The sequence below is a fragment of the Cygnus olor genome, chromosome 24, assembly GCF_009769625.2.
Source record: "Cygnus olor isolate bCygOlo1 chromosome 24, bCygOlo1.pri.v2, whole genome shotgun sequence".
NCBI classification, from domain to species: Eukaryota; Metazoa; Chordata; class Aves; order Anseriformes; family Anatidae; genus Cygnus; species Cygnus olor.
Genome location: NC_049192.1, coordinates 4,461,196 through 4,486,207, shown reverse-complemented (window position 1 = coordinate 4,486,207; position 25,012 = coordinate 4,461,196). Strand labels below are relative to the sequence as shown.

Below are 25,012 nucleotides of genomic sequence, written 5' to 3'. Positions count from 1 at the left end.
TCTGGAATGATAAGTACATCATTTCTTGGAATTATTTTCCTGAAGTTTATATAGGCTTTTGGTAAAGACTTCTGACAGTGGCAGTAAATCTCTCATACCATACTACTCCCAGGACACTCTTTGAACTTGAAATTTCCTTTCTCATCCATATTTGTGAACAGAATGAATCCCATTACGTTGAAAAGATCCCATTAAATAGAAGACAATGAATGCAATGTTATCCCAACACTTTATTTCTGCTTCTATGTGAGATGATGGTGACCTCTGTTAGTGTACAGTAGCATAATCTATCTTGGCCTTTGAAACAGTTGATTTTTTTTTTGGTGGATGGATTGTATGGCATTGGGGACAGTGTTGGGGTCCATCCTCTTTAATATCTTTATGGATGACTTCGATGAGGGAATTCAGTGCACTCTCAGTAGGTTTGCAGGTGACACCAAGCTAGGGGAAGTGTCGATCTGTGGGAGGGTAGGAAGGCCCTGCAGTAACCTTACACAGGACCCTAAAAAACATGTACGGTGCCAGTGCTCCCAACCGTAAAGGCTCCCCAAGGGAGCTGAGGTGTACCCGAAGGCTTCCGTTGGGAGCACTTTTTGATGGGAGAAACTGGCGCCGTATGTGTTTTTTAGGGTCCTAATTAGGGTTAACCTTAGTTTTACATTTAGGGTTTTTTTGGAAAGAGATAAGGTGCAGACCTTGACGGGATCTGTCAATGGGCAGAGGCCAGTGGGATGAAATTTAACATGGCTAATTGTCGGGTCGTGCACTTTGGCCACAACAACCCCATGCAGCGCTACTGTCTTGTGGCAGGGTGGCTGGAAAGCTGTGCAGAGGAAAATGATCTGGGGGTGCTGGTCGATGCTCAGCTGAACATGATCCAGCAGTGTGCCCAGGTGGCCAAGAAGGCCAACGGCATCCTCGTTTGTGTCAGGAATAGTCAGCCAGCAGCGCCAGGGGGGTGATCGTCCCCCTGTACTCTGCTCTGGTGAGGCCACACCTCGAGTGCTGTGTTCAGCTTTGGGTCCCTCAGTCCTAGAAGGACATCGAGGCCCTGCAGCGTGTCCAGAGAAGGGCTCCGAGGCTGGTGAAGGGCCTGGGGCACAAGTCCTGTGAGGAGAGGCTGAGGGCACTGGGGGTGTTTGGGCTGGGGAAGAGGAGGCTCAGGGCAGACCTCATTGCTCTCTGCAACTCCCTGAGAGGAAGGTGTGGGGAGCTGGGGGTCGGCCTCTTCTCACACATAACCAGGGATAGGACCAGAGGGAATGGCCTCAAGCTGTGCCAGGGGAGGTTCAGGTGGGAAATGAGGAGACATTTCTTCTCAGAAAGAGCAGTCAGGCGTTGGGATGGGTTGCCCAGGGAGGTGGTGGAGTCCCCGTCCCTGGGGGTGTTCAAGGAGAGGTTGGACGTGGTGCTTGGGGACACGGTTCAGTGGGTGACAGTGGTGGTAGGGGGATGGTTGGACCAGATGATCCTGGAGGACTTCTCCAACCTTAATGATTCTGTGGTTCTATGTATTTTTTCTGTAAGATGTTACATGGTCTTAGAAGTGCTGCATTACAACTTTGCTTAATAGTGCCACAGCTAGAGCAAGTATGTAAGCAGGTTAACTTTCATATGAAAAATTGAATTTCACCTCTTCTGTAGATTGATGTGATGCATTTCCATTATTCTTTCTTCTTTTGGACTTTTAGCACTGAGTGGGTAAAGTCTCCAGAGCTCAAAATAAGAGGGAATGGCATTGATTTATCTATTAATTGAGTAGTGATTTTTAAAGTGCTTTGCAAATGATCTTAACTCTTGTTCATCATGAATATCAGACACTGCTGCCTTTCTGTCTTTGTTCTCTGAACTAAGATGCAGAGCCAGCTCTGAGAAGCTTTTCAGACTGATCCTGGTGATCTGGACTTTTCAGACCTAAGCCAGTAATAGAAATGAACTGTTGGCTGTCAGGTGGAAATGGCATTTGTCCCTGCTACCCTGGTAAGGGCAACGTGGAAGGTGACATGTAAAATAAGACAGGAATCTCGAGGCTTTTGCCCTTGCGAAGGCAGCACAATTTTGCTATTAACAGGGATAGTTCCATGAAGGACGTTGAAGCAGTTCTTGAGGACAGGCAGCTATCACGTATCAGGTGCTGTAGGTGCACTGAGACAGTCTTGCATTTTCTGCATTTTCTCTAAACGGGTAGAGCAAAGACTGGAAATGAGTCTGGCAGTGGACCTGTTTTAGTTCTATGCTCAGGTCTCTCAGAATTGTTGACAGTGCTTTGCTGTGGCATGGAGGATTAGAAAATGACTTAAAAAACAGAAGAGAGGGTCCTAAAATGAAAAGAGATCAGCAGTTCAAAACTAAACCAGGAACTCCTCTGTTACGCTGTTAGGAAATCATAGTGAGTGGCAAGACATGCTTTCTGAGCTGCACAGTTGCAATCCATATTTCCTCAGGCCTTTTCTTGGTACTGTAATATATGTACATATGTATTTTACAGAGCATGCAGAGCTATTCTCCATCTTTTCTCTGTTAGATGATTTTCACAGTTGGTGGTTCTTCTTTTCTAAGGCAGCTGGAGGAATATCAGGTCTGTGTCCTTTCTTGTCTCTATAACATTGCTCAAGCTTCTTGAGGTGCTGGATTTCCTTTATATAGGGCTATCAGAGAATTTAAAAATAATTTAAATAGATTTTCCTATTTCTTTGTTGCGCTTGATTTTTTCTACTGAACCCAAAATATCCTTCCCTTTCTAGTGAAGCTTGGAAGAGCACAAAAAATCGGCAGGCAGCAGGAGGGAAGAGGCAGTGGCCTCCCAGCAGACAGATGCACACGCACGCACGCAGCAGCCACGGTTCGTACTAGAGCAGAGGAGCATATTGCAGGCAACGGCAGGGAGCTTGAGGTCTGGCAGGGAAGCACATCGGCACTGACCCCCTTTGTGAGTGCAGTCACACAGAATCAAAAATGGTGTTTGGAAACAGCCACCTGCATGGTAGAGGACAAGGTCCTGTTGTAGGAACAGGAAGAAAATTCTGCTTCCTCACGAAGTGTTAGGAAGGCGAGGTTAAAATGCGTATGGGTTGCTCCCCTCGTACCAGGCTAATTGCCATTGACTCCCCAGTGACTGCAGGTACTAGCAAGCAGCCTGCCTTTCCTAAAGTTAAAAGAGAAATTTCTTAATGCTTGGCTTGTGGAACATTTTAGTTTCACAATTAGGCCGTTCAAAGCCAAGAGCAACATACAGTTCTGACTTTCAAAGCTCTATTATTTGATTTACTTTTTTTTTTTAATAAACAAAAAAGGAGGTTAATGTGTTGGTAACCTTCTCTGGCTTACTTTGAGGCACAGTTCTGGAGTTCTTCAGATGGATTACTGTGATATGGTTTGTGGGCAGCTAAGAAGGATTAAAAGTACTTACTCATCCTGCCGTGGATGAGTCTGCCACAGTCTCCCTGTGCAGAGATCAGTTACACCCGCTGAGGTATCTTCAGGCAAAAGAAACATTATTATGTGAACAAAACTCTGAATTCCTGCAATGAGGCCCCTGACAAGATCTCATTGCTTTCAGATGTGGTGAGCGTAGTTGCCAGGGTATCATATTCTGCTATTAGAGATAAAATTTGGCATTTCACAGTCTCAAGAGAAGACTGATACTTTGTATGATAGTAAATAAAATGTAGTGTTCGGGGCTGCATCCTTTTTAGAAAATATTTTTTTAAAAATCAAAATTGTCATACCAGTGACCTTTTCAAGTCTGTGCTCAGTAAACTAGAGAGACATCTAGAAAAAGATGTGATTTATTTTAAAAAATGGTTATTAGACTATAGTTAAGATGGTTATGCACCTTGATTTCTTTTTGTGAAGTTTACATTGATATCCTTTCTGAGTGATGTTTATGACATGCTCTTACACAATTATCCCAGAGAAAGAAAAATTCAGGCTTATGTGGATGATAGGCAGAAGGCATATATTTCTGTAGCTCACTTACCAGGAAGAAACTATAACAATGCAGTATTAACATGACTCACGTTAAAGGGATATAAGGCTGGATAAGTGAAAGATTTTAACTAAGGTTTTGGATGAGGAGTGGTTACTCTGCATGTGATTCTGCTTAGGTCCCTTAGAGACCCCTTCTTGTTGTCGCACTATTTAAAACTTTTGTCAATGACCTTGAAAGAAAACAGGAAATCACAGCTTCCCCCTGGTATTTTCTAACTGTCTGGAGTTTTAATGATTAAAATAAGAGGCCACCCAGTGATTTGGATTTCTTGTTAAGGTAGGCACAGACAAACGACATATTTCAGTATGTCTGTAAAGAAACATATCTAAGAACAGGATATGTGGTCTATGCTTAACTGTTTCCTGTAACAGTATCCTAGGAAACAATGACTTAAAAACTTTAGTCATTGTGGGTAGCTGAGACAAGCTCCCTGTAATGTAAAATGGCTGGAAGTGCTAATGATATTCTTGGCTCTACCAGCTGACATAGCGTAGCATCATTTAGTAACATAAATACATTACTCTTGTGTTTCTTAGATAAATCTTCCAGTATAATATCTTACCATCTTGTGTTTACAGATCAAGGTGGTTGTTCAGAGAAGAAGTCTGAAAATGATTACAATCTGGGAAACATAGTAAAACAGCTGTGAAGCATAGTCTTTATAGGGAAAGTTTAGGAAATTAATTCTTCACTGGCCTACTTGGGAAACTAGAGGTTTTTTAATCTATTGGTAAAATATAAGGCAAGATCCAGTGGCTTCAAGTTGAAACTGGAAATATTCAGTCTAAAAAAAAGAGAAGAAAATAAAAGTTTACAGGTACAGTGAAGAATGAGAGTAATGATTCGTTGGAACATTTTATCAGAGTTCTTTGGTACATTCTTCACTACTTCTAAAACAGGCTGTGATATTTTCTAAAGAGAAAGTTTTCCTAAAAGAAAGGCTTCAGTGCTGCTTCAAGGAAGTCTTGTAGGTTGTTTTATACAGGAAGTCAAACTGAGATCCCAGAAGTACAATTACAGTAATTTGATCTTTGAATACACATCAGGGTTCCAAAAAGAAGCAAGTGTTTGGTCACTTGATCTTTGTAATCTGCTGCTAGATTGCAGTATGTGGGCCTTTGAGACATGTTCATTGGATTCGGCAACGCTTGCTCTTTAAACTGTGCCTAATCCTCTCTGATGATTTATACGTTAAGACTACTTTCTCAATTTTGCAACGTATGTATAGAAATTATTTTAAAAGAAAATGAATTTAGTATTAGTAGAGTAATCTTCAAGTAAATTACAGATTGGTTTATATTCCAACCTTTGCAGTGATAGCGGTATGTGTTTGAATGTTATTGTTAAAGAACTAAGCTCTCAGTTTCCATGCTGTATTCTCTAGTGAATATCAAGTGGAAAAAATCTCATTTTCAGCTGAGTGGAATATCAAATCATGTGCACTGTCCCGTCCCCTATTACCTACCACAACCACAACTACAAAATCTCTGGAAGAGCTGATATCACACCAAGCTTACTCATATTTATGACTTTGTTTTTGTATCTAGTGCTTTATCCTGTGTTTCAGTTTCTTCATCATGGTCTTCAACTTTGAGGTTGCAGACAAAATTTTTTCAACTTACTAACAGAATTGCAGTGTTGAAGATTTCATGAGAAGTTTTTAGAAAGCTGCTGCTGGAAATCTTTAAGAACTGGTTAAATGAACCTCTCTAAGGAATGAAATATGTATTGTTGACCCTGGTTGGGACAGAGGAATGGAAACAGCCATTAATGAGGCCCTTTCTAGGTACCCGTGATAGAGTTTTAATTCCTCATGTTCTTGTATGGTACAGTCAGGAAAATAAGAGGGGAAAGGAAAAGCTAAATTTCCATCTTAGACATAAATTAAATTTCCATCATAACAGGAGCTTAGCTAGAGTTTCATACCTGGAGTATGTTAAAGAATGGGAGGGAATCTTAAAATCACAAAAGCAGGTTGGTTGGAAGGGACCTCTGGAGTTCTCGAGTCTAACCTCCTGTTCCCAGCAGGTTCGCTTAGGGCAGGTCGCCTGGGACCTTGCCCAGTGGAGTTCTGTGTGTTTCTAAGAACAGCGATCTTCCTGCTCTAAGAACAGCCTCTTCCTGCTCCTGTTGCAGTGTTTGTCCACCATCATGGTAATAGGTGTCTTCCCTTTATACCAAGTCAGAATTTCCCATGCTCTAACTTATGTCCGTTGCCTGCTGTCTTTCCACTGGGCACCTCGCAGAGGAGTGTCTCCTCTGCACTCCTCCTGTCAGTACTTTCAGACAGTAAGATATCTCCTTCACATTTTCTTCTCTTTAGAGAACAAGCCTTCACGCATCATGTGCTTCAGCCCCATCATCTCGTTAGCCTTGCACTAGACTTGTTCCAGTAGGTCAGTGCCTTTTTTGTACTGGAGAGCCCAAAATTGGGCAGAGTACTTCAGATGACATCTCGTAACTGCTGAACACAGGAGGGAAGATGACTTTCCTCAGCCTGCTGGCTAAATGTCTGCTGATACAGCTGAGGATGCTGTTGGCCTCCCTGCAGGAGAACACTGCTCACTCCTGTTAAGCTTGTTCTCTACCAGGACTGCCAGGTTTTTCCTGCAAAGTTGCTTTCCAGCCAGACAGTCCCCAGGCTGTATCATTGCAATGAATTATTCTGTCCCAGGGACGGGACTTTGCATTTGCCTTAGTTGAACTTCATGAGACAACCATCAGCCCATTTTTCCACCCTAGGTAAGTCCTCCTGAAAAGCAGCCTCGAGCATTTCAACCACTGCAGACAATTTGATGTCGGCTACAGGTGTGCTGAGAATGTGGTGCCCTCCTCTAACCTGTCAAGCCAGTCAGCATTTTGCAGAAGATAATCAGATTAGTTAGGAAAGAGTTATTTGGTAAATCCTTGCTGACCGTTCCCAGTCATCTCCTTCATGTGGTGGAAGTAGCTTCCAGGAGGGTTTGCCCCATAACCTTCTCGGGACTGAAGTTGGGGTTGACCGGCCTGTGGTTAGCTGACTGACCCTGCTTAAAGGCAAAAGAAGCCTTTACCCAAGCTGTGTTCCTAGGTTAACATCTTGCAAGAGTTTTAAAAGCAATAGGTACTTCGTGGATTGTAAACAGCACTTTGTTTACTCTCTAGTCCCATAAGCCATCGTTGTCTAGGACAGATGAGTCCATTGCCTTATTCTTAGAAAGGAATAACTTCTGTTCCTTAGAAAGGAATGACTTTCTAAGGAAGGGCACAACAAAGCAATTCAGCAGTTGCATTCTACTTCCTTGCACATTTGCAGAGCTCTGACCTATTGAAATTCACTATGAAATGGTTCTGTTCCAGTTTTGCCTGGAAAGTTTATAGATTTTCTGCACTCAGCATGTGAAAATATTTTTAGTCCCTAAATCCCCTTGAACTTAATAAACATCCAAAGCTCTGTCTGCCCATCTGTTTGAGCATTTTATGCTGCTGCCTAGTATGATAGTGCAGAAGCATCTCTTGAGTGTAATCAGCTACTAGTAATGACTTCCTATTTGGACTTGTTGGAGCTTATGGTTTTCTTCCAGTTTCAGAGGAAAAAAAGATTTTTATTTATTTTTTTATCTTTATGTTGGTTCACCAGATTTGCTCGTTGATGGCTTTAGGTCTTTTTATTTCATTTTGGCTTAGAGTTGTTAGTGGTACTGGATACTCATCGATGACCCTAGGCTGCGAAAGAGATGTGGGCTTCGGAGTTCAGCGCAACGATCAGCTTGTTTAATACGTGCTCTTTCGCATATGGGGGTGAGGACAGAAGTTACACAATTAGAAATGCATCCTATAAATACAGGATGGCGTTTGAGAAGCTGAGAGAATGAGAAAGAAGAGCCTTGAAATGTGGCTGCAGTGGATCTGATTTTAGCTATTTCCTAATATTGCCCATAGTGTTGAAATTTCACTCTGAAAAAGGATGGAAAACGTTAGAAATGCTTTCAGAAATGAATAGGCGATGCAAGATAAACACTGGAAGCAACACAGATACTCCCAGCCTGCAATAACAGTATGTATAGCTAATGTACTCTTCACGGCCAAGAGAAGGAATCTTACCACGACAAAGTTTGGAAGAGATTCATAGAAACTTTTGTAACTAACCCAGATTTCTTGACAGAAGTACCGAGGAGCTGCGTTTGGACCACGAGTAGGGCCGGCTGAGCGCTTGGCTGCAAGGAGCAGCCAACGTGTGGCGTAACAGGCAAGCTTGGCTGTTGCTAGCTGTAGAAAAAGTTTTACTGTGTCCTCTTCCAAACACGTTAGCTAGCTTTGACTTGAGGTCCAGGTTGTCTCTTTGTGGTGCTCCGTCTGTGCCATTTTTTGATCAAGCCAAATTTGGGAAATCTGTCTCCGACTATGGGAATATCTGAGATATTGCCTCTCTGCCATCTTTGTTCATGATCTGAATTCTTCCTGATTGCAGTAAACAAAATCCTTAGCTTTTCACGAAGAGCCAGTGGAGGAAGAGGGCAGACAAAAAGGAATTAATGCTTAAGGTTTTAATTGCTGTGTACATCTGTTGTTGCAAAAAGCATAACCAAACTACATGGCTAATCTGTCGAATTGTTCAGTCACAGTGGTAGGCTGCAAACAAGACTCTGATGCTTCTCTGGACCGATTCTGAATGTTCTGGATATATGGGCATGATCTTTTGGAGCTTCAGCTGCAGGGGGACTTCTGCTCGGTGTCCAGTCTCTCATGCCTCCCATCTATACTTTTACATGTTACCATTTTTAAATCTCATAACCAGGTTTCCCATGCAGAAGTGGCTGAGAGAGTATCTGCCTCAGAAGCTCCTTCCTTGCCCTCAGAAGAACGTGGTTTAAAAAAATCTCGGCGTGTATTTGGTTTAGATTTCAGCATAACAACAGTTAAGCAGCCACCCACAGCAGACTCAGAGGTGAATAAAGAAACATACAGAAGTGGAAAAAAAAAAAAAAAAGCAAATTAAATTCTATTCCAGGAGAGAGAAATAAATTTCGGTCTTATATATACTTTCTCTCCCCCACTCCTTTTTTTTTCTCCTTGAATTTATCTGGAGACTTTTCACCTTAAGCTGTAATCTTAGAACCACTTAAGCTTCAACTCTGCACATGAGTTCTAAATTGCTTATAGAAAACTGTTATAGACCCCTGAGTGAAAGCTATTCATTTGATTTAATTCTACTTTTACATTGATTCAACTTAATTCGTTAACGACTTTAAGTAAAGCTGAATGTATTCCTGGTGAGGTTAAAATTGAAACCAATGAGTTTATGTAGAGGTTTGCACAGGTTTAATTAAGTTTATTTTAAAGTATGTGGAATCAGCACCAGAGTTGATGCTCAGGGCTCTAATCTCAACTATTTGAATGATTGCTAGGCTCTAGCACAGAGAGAAGCAGAACTAATGCACAGCTTTGTAAGTCAAATCAGAACCCCGAGGAGTGCCACAGGACAAGCTCTCAATTTGTGCTGTCTAGACTGGGTATTGAAATGAGTTCTGAGCGCAAGAAATGCCCCCCACCCCAAAAAAAGAAAGTTCTGAAATACTTGCATTTTGAAAATGATGGTTTAAATCATGGCAGCAGCATGGAGAGGTATACTGGAAGGGAAGAAAGGGTGACTGATGAGATCTGCTCTTGAAAGCAAAGATTCCAGCTTGAAAGGAACCTCAGATTGCAAATCCCATTAACCTTAAATAGGGAAAACACTTCGACGGATGAAGCAGGGCAGTGTGTCATGGGGAGTGGTGCCAGCCCGGATCTTGAGAGCTGTCAGGATTGAATCTAAAATTCTTTCCGTCAGGCACTGCTAATAAAGTAAGGAGATCACGTTGATTGAGAGATAAGTATGGAACCTAGAGGTGACAAATATATTCAGACTGGCAACGCACCTGCGGTTTTAGCAGTCTGGTGTGTGCTCTGAGCAAGAGGGACGACAGCCGCCTGGATTCAGGTGTGAACCAAGTTCCACCAGCAACTCCCTTACTGAAACTCCCTTAAGAAACCCTTACTGAAATCACAGTTACTACAAATAAAAACTATAGTTTGCATAAATTATCTAGCCTGCCAGACTCAAGTTGTATTTTTAGCGTGCCGGTTTCAGGTAGCAGCTGTTGTTATGCCAGGAGGGCTTTACCGGTGGGTGTACTGGTGTACCTTTATCATTAAGCATACCTTACCCAGGCCTAGCTGTAAGGTGTTGCGCCTCTTTTATCATCATAATCCTGAGTGCAATTCTCAACATTGTTATCTGGAATATTTACACAAAGCTACCTCAGGGAAGGGTTGTCATAATCTGATGAAAAGTGAAGGCATGGGAGACAGTGAGGAAGCATCTGGTGGACAACAGGACTGGGAAAGTTCTGGCTCTGTCCTTGTGAAAGCAGCCCATCTCAGCTACCTTTACACAAACGTGGCTTTGGAAACAGGAGGAATTAAAAGGCCATGCAGTTGCAGACTTCGTTGGACATGGTGAGATAGCTCATGCGACCAGAACGGTGGGCTGGGAAGGTGAGGAGAGGGGGTTGTGCTCCATGCGAGGGAGCGCCTGGAGCTTTGCCTTGGAACGGGTGATGAGCCAGGTGGGAGCTGATGGGCAAGGTTCAAAGGGTAGACAGCATGGATGACATTGGGAAGTTTTTGAGCTTTTTTCCCAACACCAAAATGAGAATAACCAACACATTCTTATGTCACAAGCGTGTTTGGGGACAGTTGACTCATAAAAGAAGATTAGGATGAATGCGTTGCACTGCAAGACAAAAGCTTAACTTCTTATTTTCTTTACACTGACTTAGTTCCTCTGAAAGCAGCCATTCCTAACCGTAACTTTGGCTTATGTTGTTGTGAGCAAGGAGTTGCTAACCATATATTTGAGTGATAGTTTTGTTGTCTGAGGCAGTTCGAGTACACCACACCTTTATTTGCGCAGATATGTGTTCAGATATGTGGACCATCAGGAGCATCCCTAGCAAAGCAGTAAGAGCAGTCAGCGAACGTGACCCCAGCAAAAAGCTGAAAGAGCTGGAGATGCCTAGTGAGGGAGAGATGCGAGGTGAAGCACGTATTTTGAAATGCATGAACAGTTGCTGCAGAAAGCAGAGGAAAGCTCTTTTCTGTGTTTCTAGTGAGACGGACAAGAGTTGGTGACATTGATGCTTAAATCACAGCAAAGAAGATGCAGCACAAGTACTAGCTTTAACAGGAAGAAACATAATACACCTTTTTCTGCCTACCCAGTTACTTGTAGGAGAGTGATTGCGTGTTGAAAATCGGCGATTCTGTACTCTCATTCAGGCTCAGACAAGGGATTGTGGTCCGGTAGGTGCAACCCTGTCATGCTCAGTGCTGGCCTTCACAGTCTTAGACAGGTTTCCTCCATTAGACACTCTGATTCTCGTCCCACCTTTGCATGAAATGACCTTCTCGGTGTTTTTTTTGTTGTTGTTTTTTTACCAAATCAGATTTGACTGTGTGCATTAGTACAAGGGATGAGACTTCTTTCAGTACTGAGGAAAACCCAGGTATAAAAATACCTGCATAAAAGAAGCTCAGATTGAGTAGGTTACGCACTACCTGAATTACAACCGGGCTCTCAGCCTCAGGGAGGACAACTTGCGTGGTTTCTCCTGTGCACAGTCTGTGAAACACAGTCTGTGGACGGTGAGCAGAGCGATGGCTGTTATCTCTGCTGTTTAAAATAAGGCCACACAACTCCAGGACCCCAGCATCGAACGTGGCACGTAGCTTTTGTGGCTCTGTTTCAGATTTTGTAAATTCTCTCATCGTCTTTTCTCCACAGAGTCCCATGCTGGGAGGCTTTCTGGCCATCCCAGCTAGCAAAACAGTTATTATTTCATACCTGTTCTGTTTAAACTGTACTTGGCTTGAACGCATTCAGCAGCTGATTCTGTCAGCTTGGGAGGTCTCCCAGTAAAAGATTGAAGATAGGGCAGGATGTTTTGGCATCTGGCATTGGACTGGGGAGCATGCAGCCCGGCGTGCCTCTCTCCAGCTGTTCACTCTCCTGAGCTCTTTGAACCTTTCTGCTTTTATTCGTTTTGTTCTGAATATTTTCTCCTCACTACTTTTCCATTCCTGGAATGGAAGGAAGGATGTTGGGTTAGTGCCCTGCGTGCAGGAGGATGTGAGCACCCAGCCCTGAGACTGCAGAGCCCGAGGATTCTTCTCCATGGCCCCTGTTTTCCAGCAGTGCCTGAGCCCTCCTCTCACCTCTGAGGTTGGGCAGGTGATGTTTTCTGTCATCCTGGATGACTGGGAACGCCAGGTCTCTGGTGTAGGAGCTGCTTTCCTTATAGGTGAGACTAGGATGCAGTCACCTGGGCTGTGCCACGCACATCATCTGAGCTCCGTCAGTAATTCCTGGGTGAGGTACGTTCAGATTTTAGAAAAACGGGCTTTTTAGATCTGAGAATTCCCCGTGATGGAACGTCCAGCATTACCCCAGTTAAGTTGTTCCAAATTGTTGATGACACGCACTGAAATGTAGGAAGGTAACTACCTGCCGCATCCGATTTTTCTGTGGCCAGAGCCTCGGTCCTGGGGGTTCGTGGCCGTGGCATCGGGCGCTCAGCAGGGCTGCAGCCGCAGCGCGAAGTTCTGGGCTGGCTCGAATTCTGCTCGTCCGATTCAGCAAAGCAAATATCCCGAGCCCCTCGGCTGCAGAATGTTTTGATGAACTGTGTATGGCCTTCCTTTTTCTGGGTTATCCTACAATATGTACGTTTCTCTTAGTACTCGGTTTAAAAATGCAACATGCGTATTAAAAAAATAGGCTTGTGTTGATTGCTTAAGTTAATTAGTAAATGGCAAGGCTCTGCTTACTTGACCGCTCTGGTACCAACCATTACAAAATAAAAGTCATCATTATAGTGTTACTTACAGATTGTTTGAGTTAAATATGATATGACTAGCAAGTGAAGTGTTACTTGATTAAATACTCAAATGATTCATGTTTCCTTTCTGGTACCGATTGTGAAAATGCTATAGTGGTTTTTTTTGACTGGAAAAAAAAGTAAGTGGTTTTTAAACGTAATGGCTGACTTTTTAGAAGCAAATCCTTTGGTATTAAAGAAATATTTAGATTAAAAACAAAGCTAAAGTATCATTTATTTGAGGAAAAAAAAAAGGCAGGGAAAATGACCTGTATAAGTACGAGCCAGGTGGCCTGCATTTGATCTCTGACAGTTGATTTTTGTTGTGTGGGGTTTTTTTTTTGTTCGTTTTGTTTGTTGTTTTTTGTTTGTTTGTTTGTTTTTTGATTGGAGAGCCAGTTTCAAGAAAGATAATACAATATAACTCATGGCAGCTCATCTGGTTTTGTAAAAATAGGTCTTGGCAAGCAGAGTTCATATTTTGGAACGAGATTGGAGCTTTGGTTGATAAACTCACTGATGTCTTTTTAACCTAATATAATATGTTTGATTAATTAAATAAGATGTACTGACTGAAAAATGAGATTACTAGTATGAGTGAATGCTGGCTGTATAAAACAGACTATATTTGCAGCACTACCATCCTCTTCTGGAGACATATCAAATGGGTGCCCAGCAGGAATTTACCAGTAGACCAATATTATTCAGTAATCTTCCCGTAGCAGTATTTTTTAGCACTAAGTTCAAATGTTCTTTAATGATGTATCCATGATATATGCTGGGGACAGAAGGTATCTTGTTTATCCAGAGCAATCTAGATGGCTTGCTGAACTGGTGCAGACAAACATAAAGCGAGCAAAACCGTGGCTGTACACCTGAGAATTAAAAATACAGGTTCTAGTTGCCGTATGGGGGATTGGATCCCTGCAAGCTGTAGTTTGAAGAAAAGAAAAAGTCATGCAAATTCTGGTGAGCAGCAAGCTAAATGAGACCATTGTGTGACGCTGTGGTGAAAGGGATAATTTGGTGGTAATGAAAAATGCCAGTCAGCATGGCTTCATGGAAAATATGCCTCTCCAGATAAACATAATATTGTTTCATGTTTGAGTTTACTTGAGTGGTGTCTATAAATATGTACAAGAAGAGAAGATTTCTTATACCAGAGGGCTTTTTACTTAGTAGGCAAAGATTTAATGAGATTTGCTGCCTGGAAAACATAACAAGCCTGATCAAACTAGGGAAAAAAAGTTACTATCACCACTCAAAGACTTTATATAGATATCTCAGTGAGATGTGCTGGTTCGCCCAGTACCATTTGTGTAACCTCAGAAGAAATAGGAAAGAAAAACATGGTAAGAGGACCACTGCAGGTTTGACTTGCAGGGACTCGTTCCCACTTCAGAAATCTATGGGGTGAAGCATGTGTTGGATGAGGCGGTGTGATCCCTCAGTCCCTCGGTCCTACGAGCAGCTGGGGCAGTGTGGGGTGGCTTTGCTTCCTGGGGGTCTGGCTAGTGGTGGCCGGGCTCCTTGCGGAAGGGAGGCTGGGCCACCGCTGAGTGGCTTTGCCTCGGTGGGCTGCAGGGAAGGGGCACACTTACCTTTTCAGTTCCAGACAATGCCCAGAATAAGCTCTAAATTTATCGATAGAACACGTTTTCAGAATCTGTTTGCCTCTAGAAGCGTGTTTGATTTTCCTATGTAAAACTTAGCTTTGAGTCATAGTTTTTGGTAAGTGATGTATTTCGTAACAGTTGTGATATGGAGAGCCCTGCATATGTACAGTTCTGCTGGAAGGTGTAATGAACAGATGTTTCTAAATGTGACTGGCAAGTGTGTTCAAGGAAACGATCTTAAAATAAAAGAAATGTCAGTCTTAGGATGCAAGCGGTCATGTTGCTTTAGGCTACGAAGATTTTTTTCCCTTCTCTCTGTTGATCACTTACAGGCCCTTTTTCCTGGGAGAAAAAAGGATGTTTTTATTTATTCACTCACGTATTTTGTCCTTTTCTTTCCCTAGTTACCCAGTGGGCGACTTTTCCATGCTGCAGCTGTTATCTCAGATGCTATGTACATCTTTGGCGGGACGGTGGACAACAACATTAGAAGTGGAGAAATGTACAGGTTCCAGGTAAATGTACAGGTTCCAGGTAAATGTACAGGTTCCAGGTAACTCACTGGTAAACAGACCGAATGTTCACATCGTTTCTGCGCGAGTCCTGCTTCCATCTCCCGACACAGAGGAGTCTCTGGTTTGGCTCACTGCGAGCTTCTTGGCTCCCCTTTCACATCCTTCCTACAGGAAGCCTTTGCATTTTCAGATCAGCTGTCAAAAATTAAGGTGTATCTCTAAAATCTTCTGAACAGACATTTTGGTAAGGCTAAGCTCTCCAGTGCCTTCTAAAGTCTTAGGTCATGACAACTTATTCTGACAAATAGTGAGTATCAGAGAGGATTTGTGAGGATGTTTCTGAAAATTGACTGCTGTTCTCCACATACTGCCTGGTTCAGGGTTCTTAAGTCGGAACATTCGGTATTGAAGTTTTGTCTTGTTACAGCAGACCCCAGTGAATGTGGGAATTTAAAACTTTTCATTTTGCAATACTCACACCAGATCAATGCCCCCCACCAATAGAAAGTTTATTTTTTTTTCGCGTAGGACTCACAGACAGGTTCTGGAAGCAGGTGAGACTACTAGCCCCCCAAATCCAGAAATCTGCAAACCACGATGAGACACATTTCTTGTAAGCTACCCTGTTACCTTTCATTGCTCTCAGCCTAGAGGAAGCCTTTGCATGTGGTTTGCTTGATATTTTGTAGCCTTATATACTGTGTTGAGGTCAAGTTAGTAAGAAAATACAGTGGTAGGAAGCATCCACAGTCTTTCTGGATATATTTAACTGAAAGAGACAAAAATGTATTTTGTGGTGTTTTTGTTTTTTAGTTTTCCTGTTACCCAAAATGCACTCTACATGAAGATTACGGAAGGCTATGGGAAAACAGGCAGTTCAGTGACTTGGAGTTTGTTTTGGGAGAGGTGAGTAGATTTTAGTGAAAATGGTATTGGATTTGACAGGAAGAGGGGGTCCCAAGAGGGGTGTGACTGTGTGTGTAGCATGTTTGCTGGGAAAAAGCAAATTGTGCAATGATTGTGCCAAAATCTCTGGTGATGTAGTTTTTAAGAGCAGTGTCACTGGTGTAAGTGATGTCTTTCTGGTTTAGTAAATCGCACTAATCTAGGTAAATTTATAAGACTGCAAAGGAGAAGAAACCTTTAAACTAAGAAAACCCTTGGGTCACTGAGACATAACTTGAATTTATCAGAGCACGTTACATGTAATTGCAGTCTGAAAGTGATACTAACGACCTCTGTACTCTGAGGTCACAACTATTCCCTGGAAAGAGCAAGGCAGTTGTTTGCAGATCCAGATATCGCTTCAGGAGTCATTTTTAATTACTGAAATAAAATAGAATGAGAAAAAGCTGCACAGAGGAACGTTGTTCATTCTCTAGTAATGAAAACAATTATTAAATTGTAAAAAGAATATGTTTTTCAAAGAAAAACTTGAGAAATCTGAACTCATCTGCATTATTTTTTTTGGTAAAAAGTTATAAAAGACTTTACAGAGATCAGATACTCTGAAGAACAGTTTAAATAGATTATGAAGAACAATAGCAAACAAGCATACCGTTGTTTTGAAAAGAAAAATTTAAACTGAAATCAGATGTAATGATAAGAAGAAAGGTCCATGTCACTGAAACTATACAACAGCTTCCACTCAGTCAATGTAACAAAGACTCTTTCCAAGCGGTGTTTGCCATTGCTTAGCCTTTAGGGAATGTAGGTGTTGAATTTCATCTGGATGTGAAGAGCAGATGCAGGGTTGTCTTTCATTCTAACCTAAACTAAATGTATGGTAACCTGGAGTACAGCCCAGGTTTCTGCTACTGCTGCCATCTGCCACCACCATGGGATTTGGGAATTAAAGTTTAATGTGTGTTCTTCCTCTCCCTTTGGCAGAAGGAAGAACGGGTCCGAGGACATACTGCAATTGTTACAGCTCGCTGCAAGTGGTTGAAAAAGAAAATCATACAGGCGAGGGAGAGATTGAAACAAGTGAGTATTTCAGAACAGTCGTCTTGTGGCGAGGTAGTACTTATTCTGCCCAATTTTGGAAATAAGGTTATTAGGAAAAAAATAATGCCTGCTGAGACAGATGTAGGAGCAAAGCAGCATCTGATGCTAAGGTGCTGTTGGGCCAGTAAAATAAAGAGGATAATTAGTATTAACGTAGGCTACTGGATGTGCTTCAGGGTAGGCAAGGAGCATAACATGGAGTAGCCAAAGTTAATCCAGTTATCTGGATTTGGTGCTGTGGTTCCTGGGAGCTCTCCTAGCTAAGGTCTTATCTTGTGGGATATGCCTAAGGAGACACACATACCCCTCATTCTGGGGTGGGTAAAGGTTGCATGGAATTGGAGATGGCCTACAAGATTAGACAGATTAGAGGGATGGCAGGATTAAGGTTTTGAGTGTGGCTCTGTTTCTTTTACCTTACTGCTTTGTGATTTTTCTGGAGTCGGTCTGGTGTGTATGGGGCATTGTCTGTTAATGTTACTTACAACTTCTCAGCAGAAAACTTTTTGTTGTTCTTGAGCAACTGGTAGCACACTACCTACAATAAGACATGGATGCCTCATTGCCCCTTTGTTAATTGCTTAGCCACCCCACAGCCCTTCATTTTCAATGGAAAAGGTAGTCACAGTGAAACTTAAAAGTAAGAGACTGGCTTAAAATACTCTTGTGCAGCACTTGAGCTCTGACTTTGCAAGGCAGGGATCTGAGGAACTTGGTCCTGCATCTTCCTTCTTCCTTTGCAAGGAGAGATGCTGTTCCTGCTGGGGGCAGGTGTGAGCTCAGTGCAATTCATTCCCTTTTTCTGAGGTCCTGCTTTTGAGCTTTATCCAGGAGCTCACATTTGTTCTCATCTGTGTTTGTCACGTGGCATGGAACAAACAGTAAGTCTCTAATACGTATGAATTAATTTATATCTTGGAGATAATCTTGAAGATAATGAGGTCTTGAGTCTTGAAAATTATGCAGTGATGAGAAAAATCTTTCCTTTGGTTCGCTAGTAAAGTGTGCTGGCTGACACAGTACTGTTGCCATGTTTCAGTGTTTTTTCTGTCTTATTAGAAATCAAAGCAAGATATTGAAGACGAGGGACATCCAACGTGTCAGAAGGATGGGATTGGTGGGAATGTCAAATTGTGTCGCCTGCAGCCACTGCTGGAAGTGCCCATCCGAGAGGCTGAAGCGCAGCCCTTCGAGGTGCTCATGCAGTTTCTGTATACGGACAAAATAAAATACCCTCGCAAAGGTAGGACAGCAGGATAAGAACAAAATGTTAGCAACTGAGGAGCGAACATTCATTTTGATATGGAGCAGAATCAAGTATTTGTGGATAAAACAAAAGCACTTAATGACCTACCTGAGCTAAAAAGTTATATATATATTGCAAATTTCTATCAAAGCATGCTAACCAGCGCTTCTGTTTTTTCCTGATTATCTTCAAACATCAAGGAAAGTTTGGTTAGTGATCTTTCCAAAAGATGGAAGAAAAAAAACAAAAAACAAAAAACAAATTCATGGTGTTTTGAACATTACCACAAGCTGTCTGGGAGGACCATGCATCCTGTGGTTATTTCCTTTCTCTGCTATTGTTTTGGCTCATTGCAAACTGAGGGTGCACTGAAAAGCAGAGCAAGCCAATACCTATCATTTCTTCAAAATGCCGACCCAAAGGAATGCCTCAAGAAGCCCATTAGATGCATTCTTTGAAGATCACTGAGTTATAAGCAGTTGGAGGCCAGGAAGTAATAGCCAGAGATCTCAGCTTCAGCACAGCAAGTCTAACTCACGGCCTTGTTTTAGTGATGAGGTCTGTTGGGAGGTGGCACAGTTCCCAGAGGGAACTCCAGCTGGAGGGGCTAGGGAAACTGCAGCCACGTGGCACAGTCATTTAAACTGAGGTGCATCTACCCTAACACTGGAGCTTTGCTTCAGCTTCAATCCACTCTGGAAAGGGTAATTCTCAGTAAAATATTAATTTGTATGCAATTGTCCCAAAGGTTTCCCTGCAGAGCCTAATTAATGGGGATGAGGGAACCTTCTCACTGGCTTCTGCTGACATTGCCAGATCCTGCTCTCAGCTGGTTCACTAATCCTCAGTACGCTCATCGCAGGACAGAACCAGACCAAACAAGGGATTATCACACTGAACTTTTCCCTTTGTTACAGGCTAGGCAGCCTCTTGCCCTTCTCCCCAGCCTATCACATGTTCTCCCTGGTGCTTACCTTTCTGCAGTGTTACCGGTCTGCTGGGATCCTCCAATGGTCCTGTCCTGACTTACATATTCCTAGTTGCTCCCCATAGTTCAGAGGTTAGTGCCTTGGGGGATCGCTTCAGAGGCTGAGCTAATCACACTTGGCACGCCTATCAAATGGGATTTTCCTTATTAGACACTGGGAAGCCAAATAACATGCGAGAAGGCTTTTCTCTATCAAGAAGTAGTTACAGCAGATGGCCTGAGATCCCCTGTGAGGAAGGCAAAGGCTGTGGAGGATTATTCCTGGAGGTGGTTTCTCAGCGGCCCCGTTGCAGTGGTCAGCTTGGGTCCCTGCTGCCCCTCTGCCTTCAGCCCTCTCTTCTAGAGCAACCTCAGATCTGTACGTGCATAAATACAGCGTGCCTTGGTAAGGGCCTGTTGAAATCAGGGAATTGATTGCTAACACTGCATAAATACCAAGGACTTCAACAGAACTGTCAGTAACTGAACACTTCGGAAAAACTGACTGCTAGTTTAGGAGTTTGGTAGCGTGTTTAGAGACTTCTGAGGGTCTTGAAAAATTGTGCTCCCGATTGTCACAAAAACCTTGTCCAAAAAATCTTTCAGGGTGGCTGTTTCATGCCTCCATTTTGAAAGACCACTCATTTCTTTTTTTAGTACCAATTTCTGATTTAGTCTAAGCAGCGATGGAATTTTTCTCTCTGTAAAAATACTTCACCAATCGCTGCCTGTTCTGCTGTTTTGAACGCTCAGGTTGATGCAAAAGAAATGCTTTGAGAAAGGTGTCTCTTTTTGTTTTGTGAACTCTCTAGAGTTATGAAAGGGCGTTTTATCTGTTGTGATTTCAGGTCATGTGCAGGACGTGCTACTTATTATGGATGTGTACAAACTAGCCTTAAACTTCAAGCTCTCTCGACTGGAACAGCTCTGCCTTCAGTATATCGAAGCATCTGTAGATCTGCAGAATGTGCTCATTGTGTGTGAAAATGCTAACAAGCTTCAGCTGGATCAACTAAAGGTAATCACATTTTGCATACAAAGTAACTGATAAGAAATTAAAAAAAAATCTTGATGTAATTAATGTTTTGCAAAACCTGTCAGCTTTGCAAATTCTGTTCTTCCCTATAATTACAGTTGCTTGGGTATATGCTAGTGTGGATTGTACTGGAGGAGCTCGTGACAATTACGTAGGTTTTTTCAATAAGTGTCTGATATTTTTACATATCTGTCCTGTAGGATAAACAGGGCAGGGTGACTTTGGCTCATTTCACTTCACTCTCCCTGCAGCAAGATGGAACCAGTGCATTTTCTGGCCCCACTGTTTAATGCAGAGCCTGCTAACAGGTTCTTTCACCTGGTTTGATGAAAAACTAAACACAGCTCTCACGCTTTTATCTGAAAAACATTCTTCTGAAAAGCAATGTATTTTGTGGGCAATTTAATTACTTAATAAATTAATAATTAATTAAATAAATTAATAAATTAATGTGGGCAATTCCCCACCTCCATCTAGTGGGACCAAGGGCTTTTAGGCACTTGCTGAAACACGTGGCAGAGTTGATACCCCAAGGCTTCAGACCATGCTTTTGCTGTGATGGTCTGGTTCTCACCAAAAGTGGCCAGAGCCAATCCTGCTAAAAGCTGCAGAGAAGTTCCTCCACTGAAGTCCAAGGGTCAGTGCAAGGTCATGCAGTGCCGATTTGGACAGCCTGTGCCCATCACTTGGCCATAAAGCTGACCATTACTGGAGTGGGGCTAGACAAGCCAGAATGCATCCGGACTTCCTCAGGCACTCTTTTTGCACTGGATTTGGGCAAAGGAAAGGCATCCAGGAGAACAGCAGCAGAGTCAGCAGCAGTTATGTAGATGCTGGCACAGCCTTTGGTGCATAGGACCGTGGTGCCATCAGGTGCCCAGAAGCTCAAGAACTGAGTATCTCAGCATCGGTGGACCCGGTGCCAATAACGTCAGATCAGCAAGCTACCTCCACCTGCCTTAGCTAGCAGTGGGGTGGCAGGGGCTCTTCCACATCGCTCCACTTTGTCAGGATCATCTTGAATTGGCATCCTGTCTTCTCAAGCGCTTGTTATTCCTCATGGCTAGCTGCCATCTGCAGAAGGCTGCTCTTTCTGGCACCCTAGTCATTATTTAAAACATTTTACAGATGGGTCCTAGACAGATCCCTGTAGATTCCAGCTGAAATAACATGGCAAAAACTGGAAATTACTAATTACTCTTTGGCTTAATTTTGTGCTCACCGTATGGTGAGCTGGTGTAGATTATATTTTTTGCTTATGAAAATATCCTGAGGGAAAGCATTGGTTCACACTGGCAAATGGAGTACCATTTTTTTTTTTTGTCCCTTTAACTGTTCAGCATTAGGTCTGGTTCATTTGTCTTCTTTCTACCACATTGACTTTTTCTAGCAAGTTTGACATACAAGAGCTTGCAAGATCTCTTTCAGACTTTGCAACCTTTATAGAAAAGGTTAAGACAAAACCCACACAATTTCCTAAGGAAATCCTTCAAGCTATTTGTACCTCTTTGTAATTCTTAATACTGGATAGTATTAAGAGTTAAGATCTCTTCACTCTTCTAATTAAATTTTGGTATCTAATTGTATAATGTATTATTATGAAATAGCAACCAATCTTAGTTAGCTTCATGAGGTTTTTGGCATCTCCCGAGATTCCTGTTTTAGAAATCTTCAGAGCAGCTGGATGGGATTCAATTAGTCTTCCCCTCATTATTTCTTAGTCAGGTTTTTCTAGATACTTAGAATTGTCCCAGATTTTGTCTTTAAGTGGGAGCCTAGATGGTCACTTAGTGAGGAAGAGATTTGATAGTTGCAGCTGCAGGATCCATGTGGAGGCTTGTAAGAAAAAGATGGCTGTTTACCAGTGTAACATTTCTGTGATGCTGTAGGATGTCTTAATGCAAAAAACAGTAATATTTTTTTTTTAAAGGAACATTGCCTGAACTTCGTGGTGAAAGAATCACATTTTAATCAGGTAATAATGATGAAGGAATTTGAACATCTTTCTTCATCCCTCATAGTGGAGATTGTACGGAGAAAGCAGCAACCTCCTGTTCGAACACATTCCGATCAGCCACTTGACATTGGTAACTTTTATACCTTATAAAATTATTAGCTGTGGTGTTTTTGAGTTGCTAGCAGTTTGTTTAATCTAGGAAATGGCCTGGGAGTAGACCACTGACTCTTCAGTTGGTGTAACTATATTAGGCTGTCTCCCAGACTAAGACAGGACATGCCAGTTCTTTCTCCATTGGGCTTCAATCAGAACATTATCCCCGTTAAAATACATGGGAGGTTATATTAAATTTAGTCCTGTTCTCCTTGCAATAACATATCCTGATTCTGTGCAGAGAGAGAAGAGGCAGAAGGATTGGAAAGATATAAAAAAATGATTCAAAGAAAAGGCAGTAGACCTTCAGTTTAAGTGGAGTAGAAGGTAACCGAGCTGAGTGGAGGCATTGGCCTCTCACAGGTTTATACCAAAGAAGAAGCAGGAGTGAGGAAGAGGATTTTGGGACTAAGCCAGTGATGATTTTACCATGAGAGACAAAGAGAGAAAGAAAGCATGGAAAAATTAACCAAGAAAAAAAGAGTTAGTGGAAGACAAGAAGAGCAGAAGCTTGCTGTCACCAGTTTGAAAGCAGAGTTGCTGGGTATGTTTCTGGGATGGGCAGCAGGTAAGGGCTTGTGGTAGGGAAGGATGAAACTCATTTTGCTCCAAGATGATGTGGAAGGGCCTGTCTTCTGCTCACCCCAAGGGTCCCAAAGGAAAGAGGGCCTGGAGCTATGACTTGGCCATATGTTAGTTTGACAGCACCTGGTCAGCTGGAACTATCATGTTTTTAACTATTTCACCGTGTTGACTTTCAGGAACTTCTTTAATTCAGGACATGAAGGCTTACCTTGAAGGAGCTGGGATTGAATTCTGTGATATCATCCTCCTCTTGGATGGCCACCCACGGCCAGCCCACAAAGCAATCCTAGCAGCCCGTTCCAGGTGAGTGAGTCACTGTTCATTAAAACTATAAAAAATATTGTATGCGTAAAACTCAGTGCTGTGCAGTCTGTGGGTCAGCTTGCTTTTTGTATAAGACAGGGAGGAACTTTGTATCCACATCAAGTATAAGATGTAGCTTTGCTCAAGAAGTGTAATAAGCCTTTAAGCAACAGTGATTAAATATTTTTCAATTTGATACCCAGCAGGGGAAGATAGAAGGAAATTAAAATTGTAGAGACTCTCTAGAGAGTGTGTAAGAAGCTGCAGTGCAGGACAAAGAATCTTTAAAATCACGAGAAGGAAAAATGGTGTAAAGCATAAGGCTGTTTTAGTGAAGTGGAAAGCAACAGATGTCCAGTGAGCTCAGAAAGAGTTCTGATGGTGAACATCCATTTGAATCATGTGAAACTTGAATCTCTTTCTCACCTGCTGATATTTAAGACTGGGTATGAATAAGCATAGAAAAAAAAATGGTGCATAACAGAGACTAGATTGTTCCTATACTTTGCTGCAGAGGCAAGTAGTTCACCCTTCTGAAGATGCATTCTGTTCTCCCTCCGCATTGTTTGGAAGAAGTAGGTTTGTCCCTTCCTTGTGTGTTCTGTGTAACTTCACCTTTATGTCCTGCAAGACAGTAGGTGTTCACATCAAATTTCTACTTCAAATACTGCCGCAAGTTTTTTCCAGTCCCAGTAATAATATTCAGTATTAGTTACCATAGTATGTTACCAGCAACATTTCACAACTCTTTAAAAGAAACCCTGATGCATGAGTGGCAGTTACAGCCTGGAGATAGCAAGGAAATCCATAATGCTTTAAGCTTTCTGCTGGGTTTTATGCAAATTAGACAAAAATCAAAGGACTGTGTGTCCTAATTTTCAAGAAACAGACAAATTCAGGTAGTGTTGATGGAAATGATGGGGATTATGTTTGGAGTACTCTTACAGGCAGACATATATGAAACAATGATTTAGCAATGTTTTTGCCCAGGTTATCACCTGCATTTACTTCTTTGGAACCTGCAGTGCTTCATAACTGCCTTTGAACAGTAGTGAGTTAAACTGCCTGTCTGCAGAATGTGTTACATTAGTCTTACTTCCTTTTCCAGTTACTTTGAAGCCATGTTCCGTTCCTTCATGCCAGAAGATGGGCAAGTGAATATTTCTATAGGTGAAATGGTTCCCAGCAAACAAGCATTTGAATCTATGCTTAGATATATTTATTATGGAGAAGTAAACATGCCTCCTGAAGACTCCCTGTATCCTTAAATCTGAAGTAATTACGTATCTGTCTAAAGTGCATGTACAGTGCCTCAGCTCTGCATTGCCAGGCTCAGGATGAGGATTGTCAGGGCTGCATTAGCAGTGGGAACACCATTTTAACTTCTGTCATTGCATTTGCATTTACAATCAGTGCTGCTACCTCTGCTTTACCTTTTTTTTTTCCTTAATGAGATTAACAGCTACCTCTTTGCTGCACCTTACTATTACGGCTTCTCCAACAACAGACTGCAAGCGTACTGCAAGCAGAACCTAGAAATGAATGTTACAGTGGAGAACGTACTCCAGGTAATTGTCCCCAACTAACTTTAATGGTACAAGAGTGCCAAAGAGTCTGGTCCCGTGGGCCTAGGATTTATTCTTTTTTTGAAAAAAAAATTTACTTGAAGCTGTAGGCTGTAAAGGTGTGTACCTTTTAAGATAAAGCTACTGTAGGATTTTGTAGGGAAGAGTTGA

General features: G+C 42.2%; 1 protein-coding gene across 2 annotated transcripts in view; it reads left to right on the top strand.

Annotated features, from left to right (window-relative positions):
- The window catches only part of LZTR1 (leucine zipper like transcription regulator 1), a 38,383-nt gene that overhangs the window by 8,529 nt on the left and 4,842 nt on the right, over positions 1 to 25,012 (top strand). Inside the window, exons 10-19 of one of the 2 annotated variants that reach the window (XM_040535511.1) lie at positions 8,769 to 8,918; positions 14,912 to 15,022; positions 15,836 to 15,928; positions 16,913 to 17,008; positions 18,089 to 18,272; positions 20,091 to 20,260; positions 22,209 to 22,365; positions 23,150 to 23,276; positions 24,385 to 24,534; positions 24,739 to 24,844. In XM_040535511.1, coding sequence (XP_040391445.1) covers positions 8,769 to 8,918; positions 14,912 to 15,022; positions 15,836 to 15,928; positions 16,913 to 17,008; positions 18,089 to 18,272; positions 20,091 to 20,260; positions 22,209 to 22,365; positions 23,150 to 23,276; positions 24,385 to 24,534; positions 24,739 to 24,844 — 1,344 coding nt within the window. The remainder of the gene's footprint in view (positions 1 to 8,768; positions 8,919 to 14,911; positions 15,023 to 15,835; positions 15,929 to 16,912; positions 17,009 to 18,088; positions 18,273 to 20,090; positions 20,261 to 22,208; positions 22,366 to 23,149; positions 23,277 to 24,384; positions 24,535 to 24,738; positions 24,845 to 25,012) is intronic. The other variant, XM_040535510.1, reaches the window with a different exon arrangement.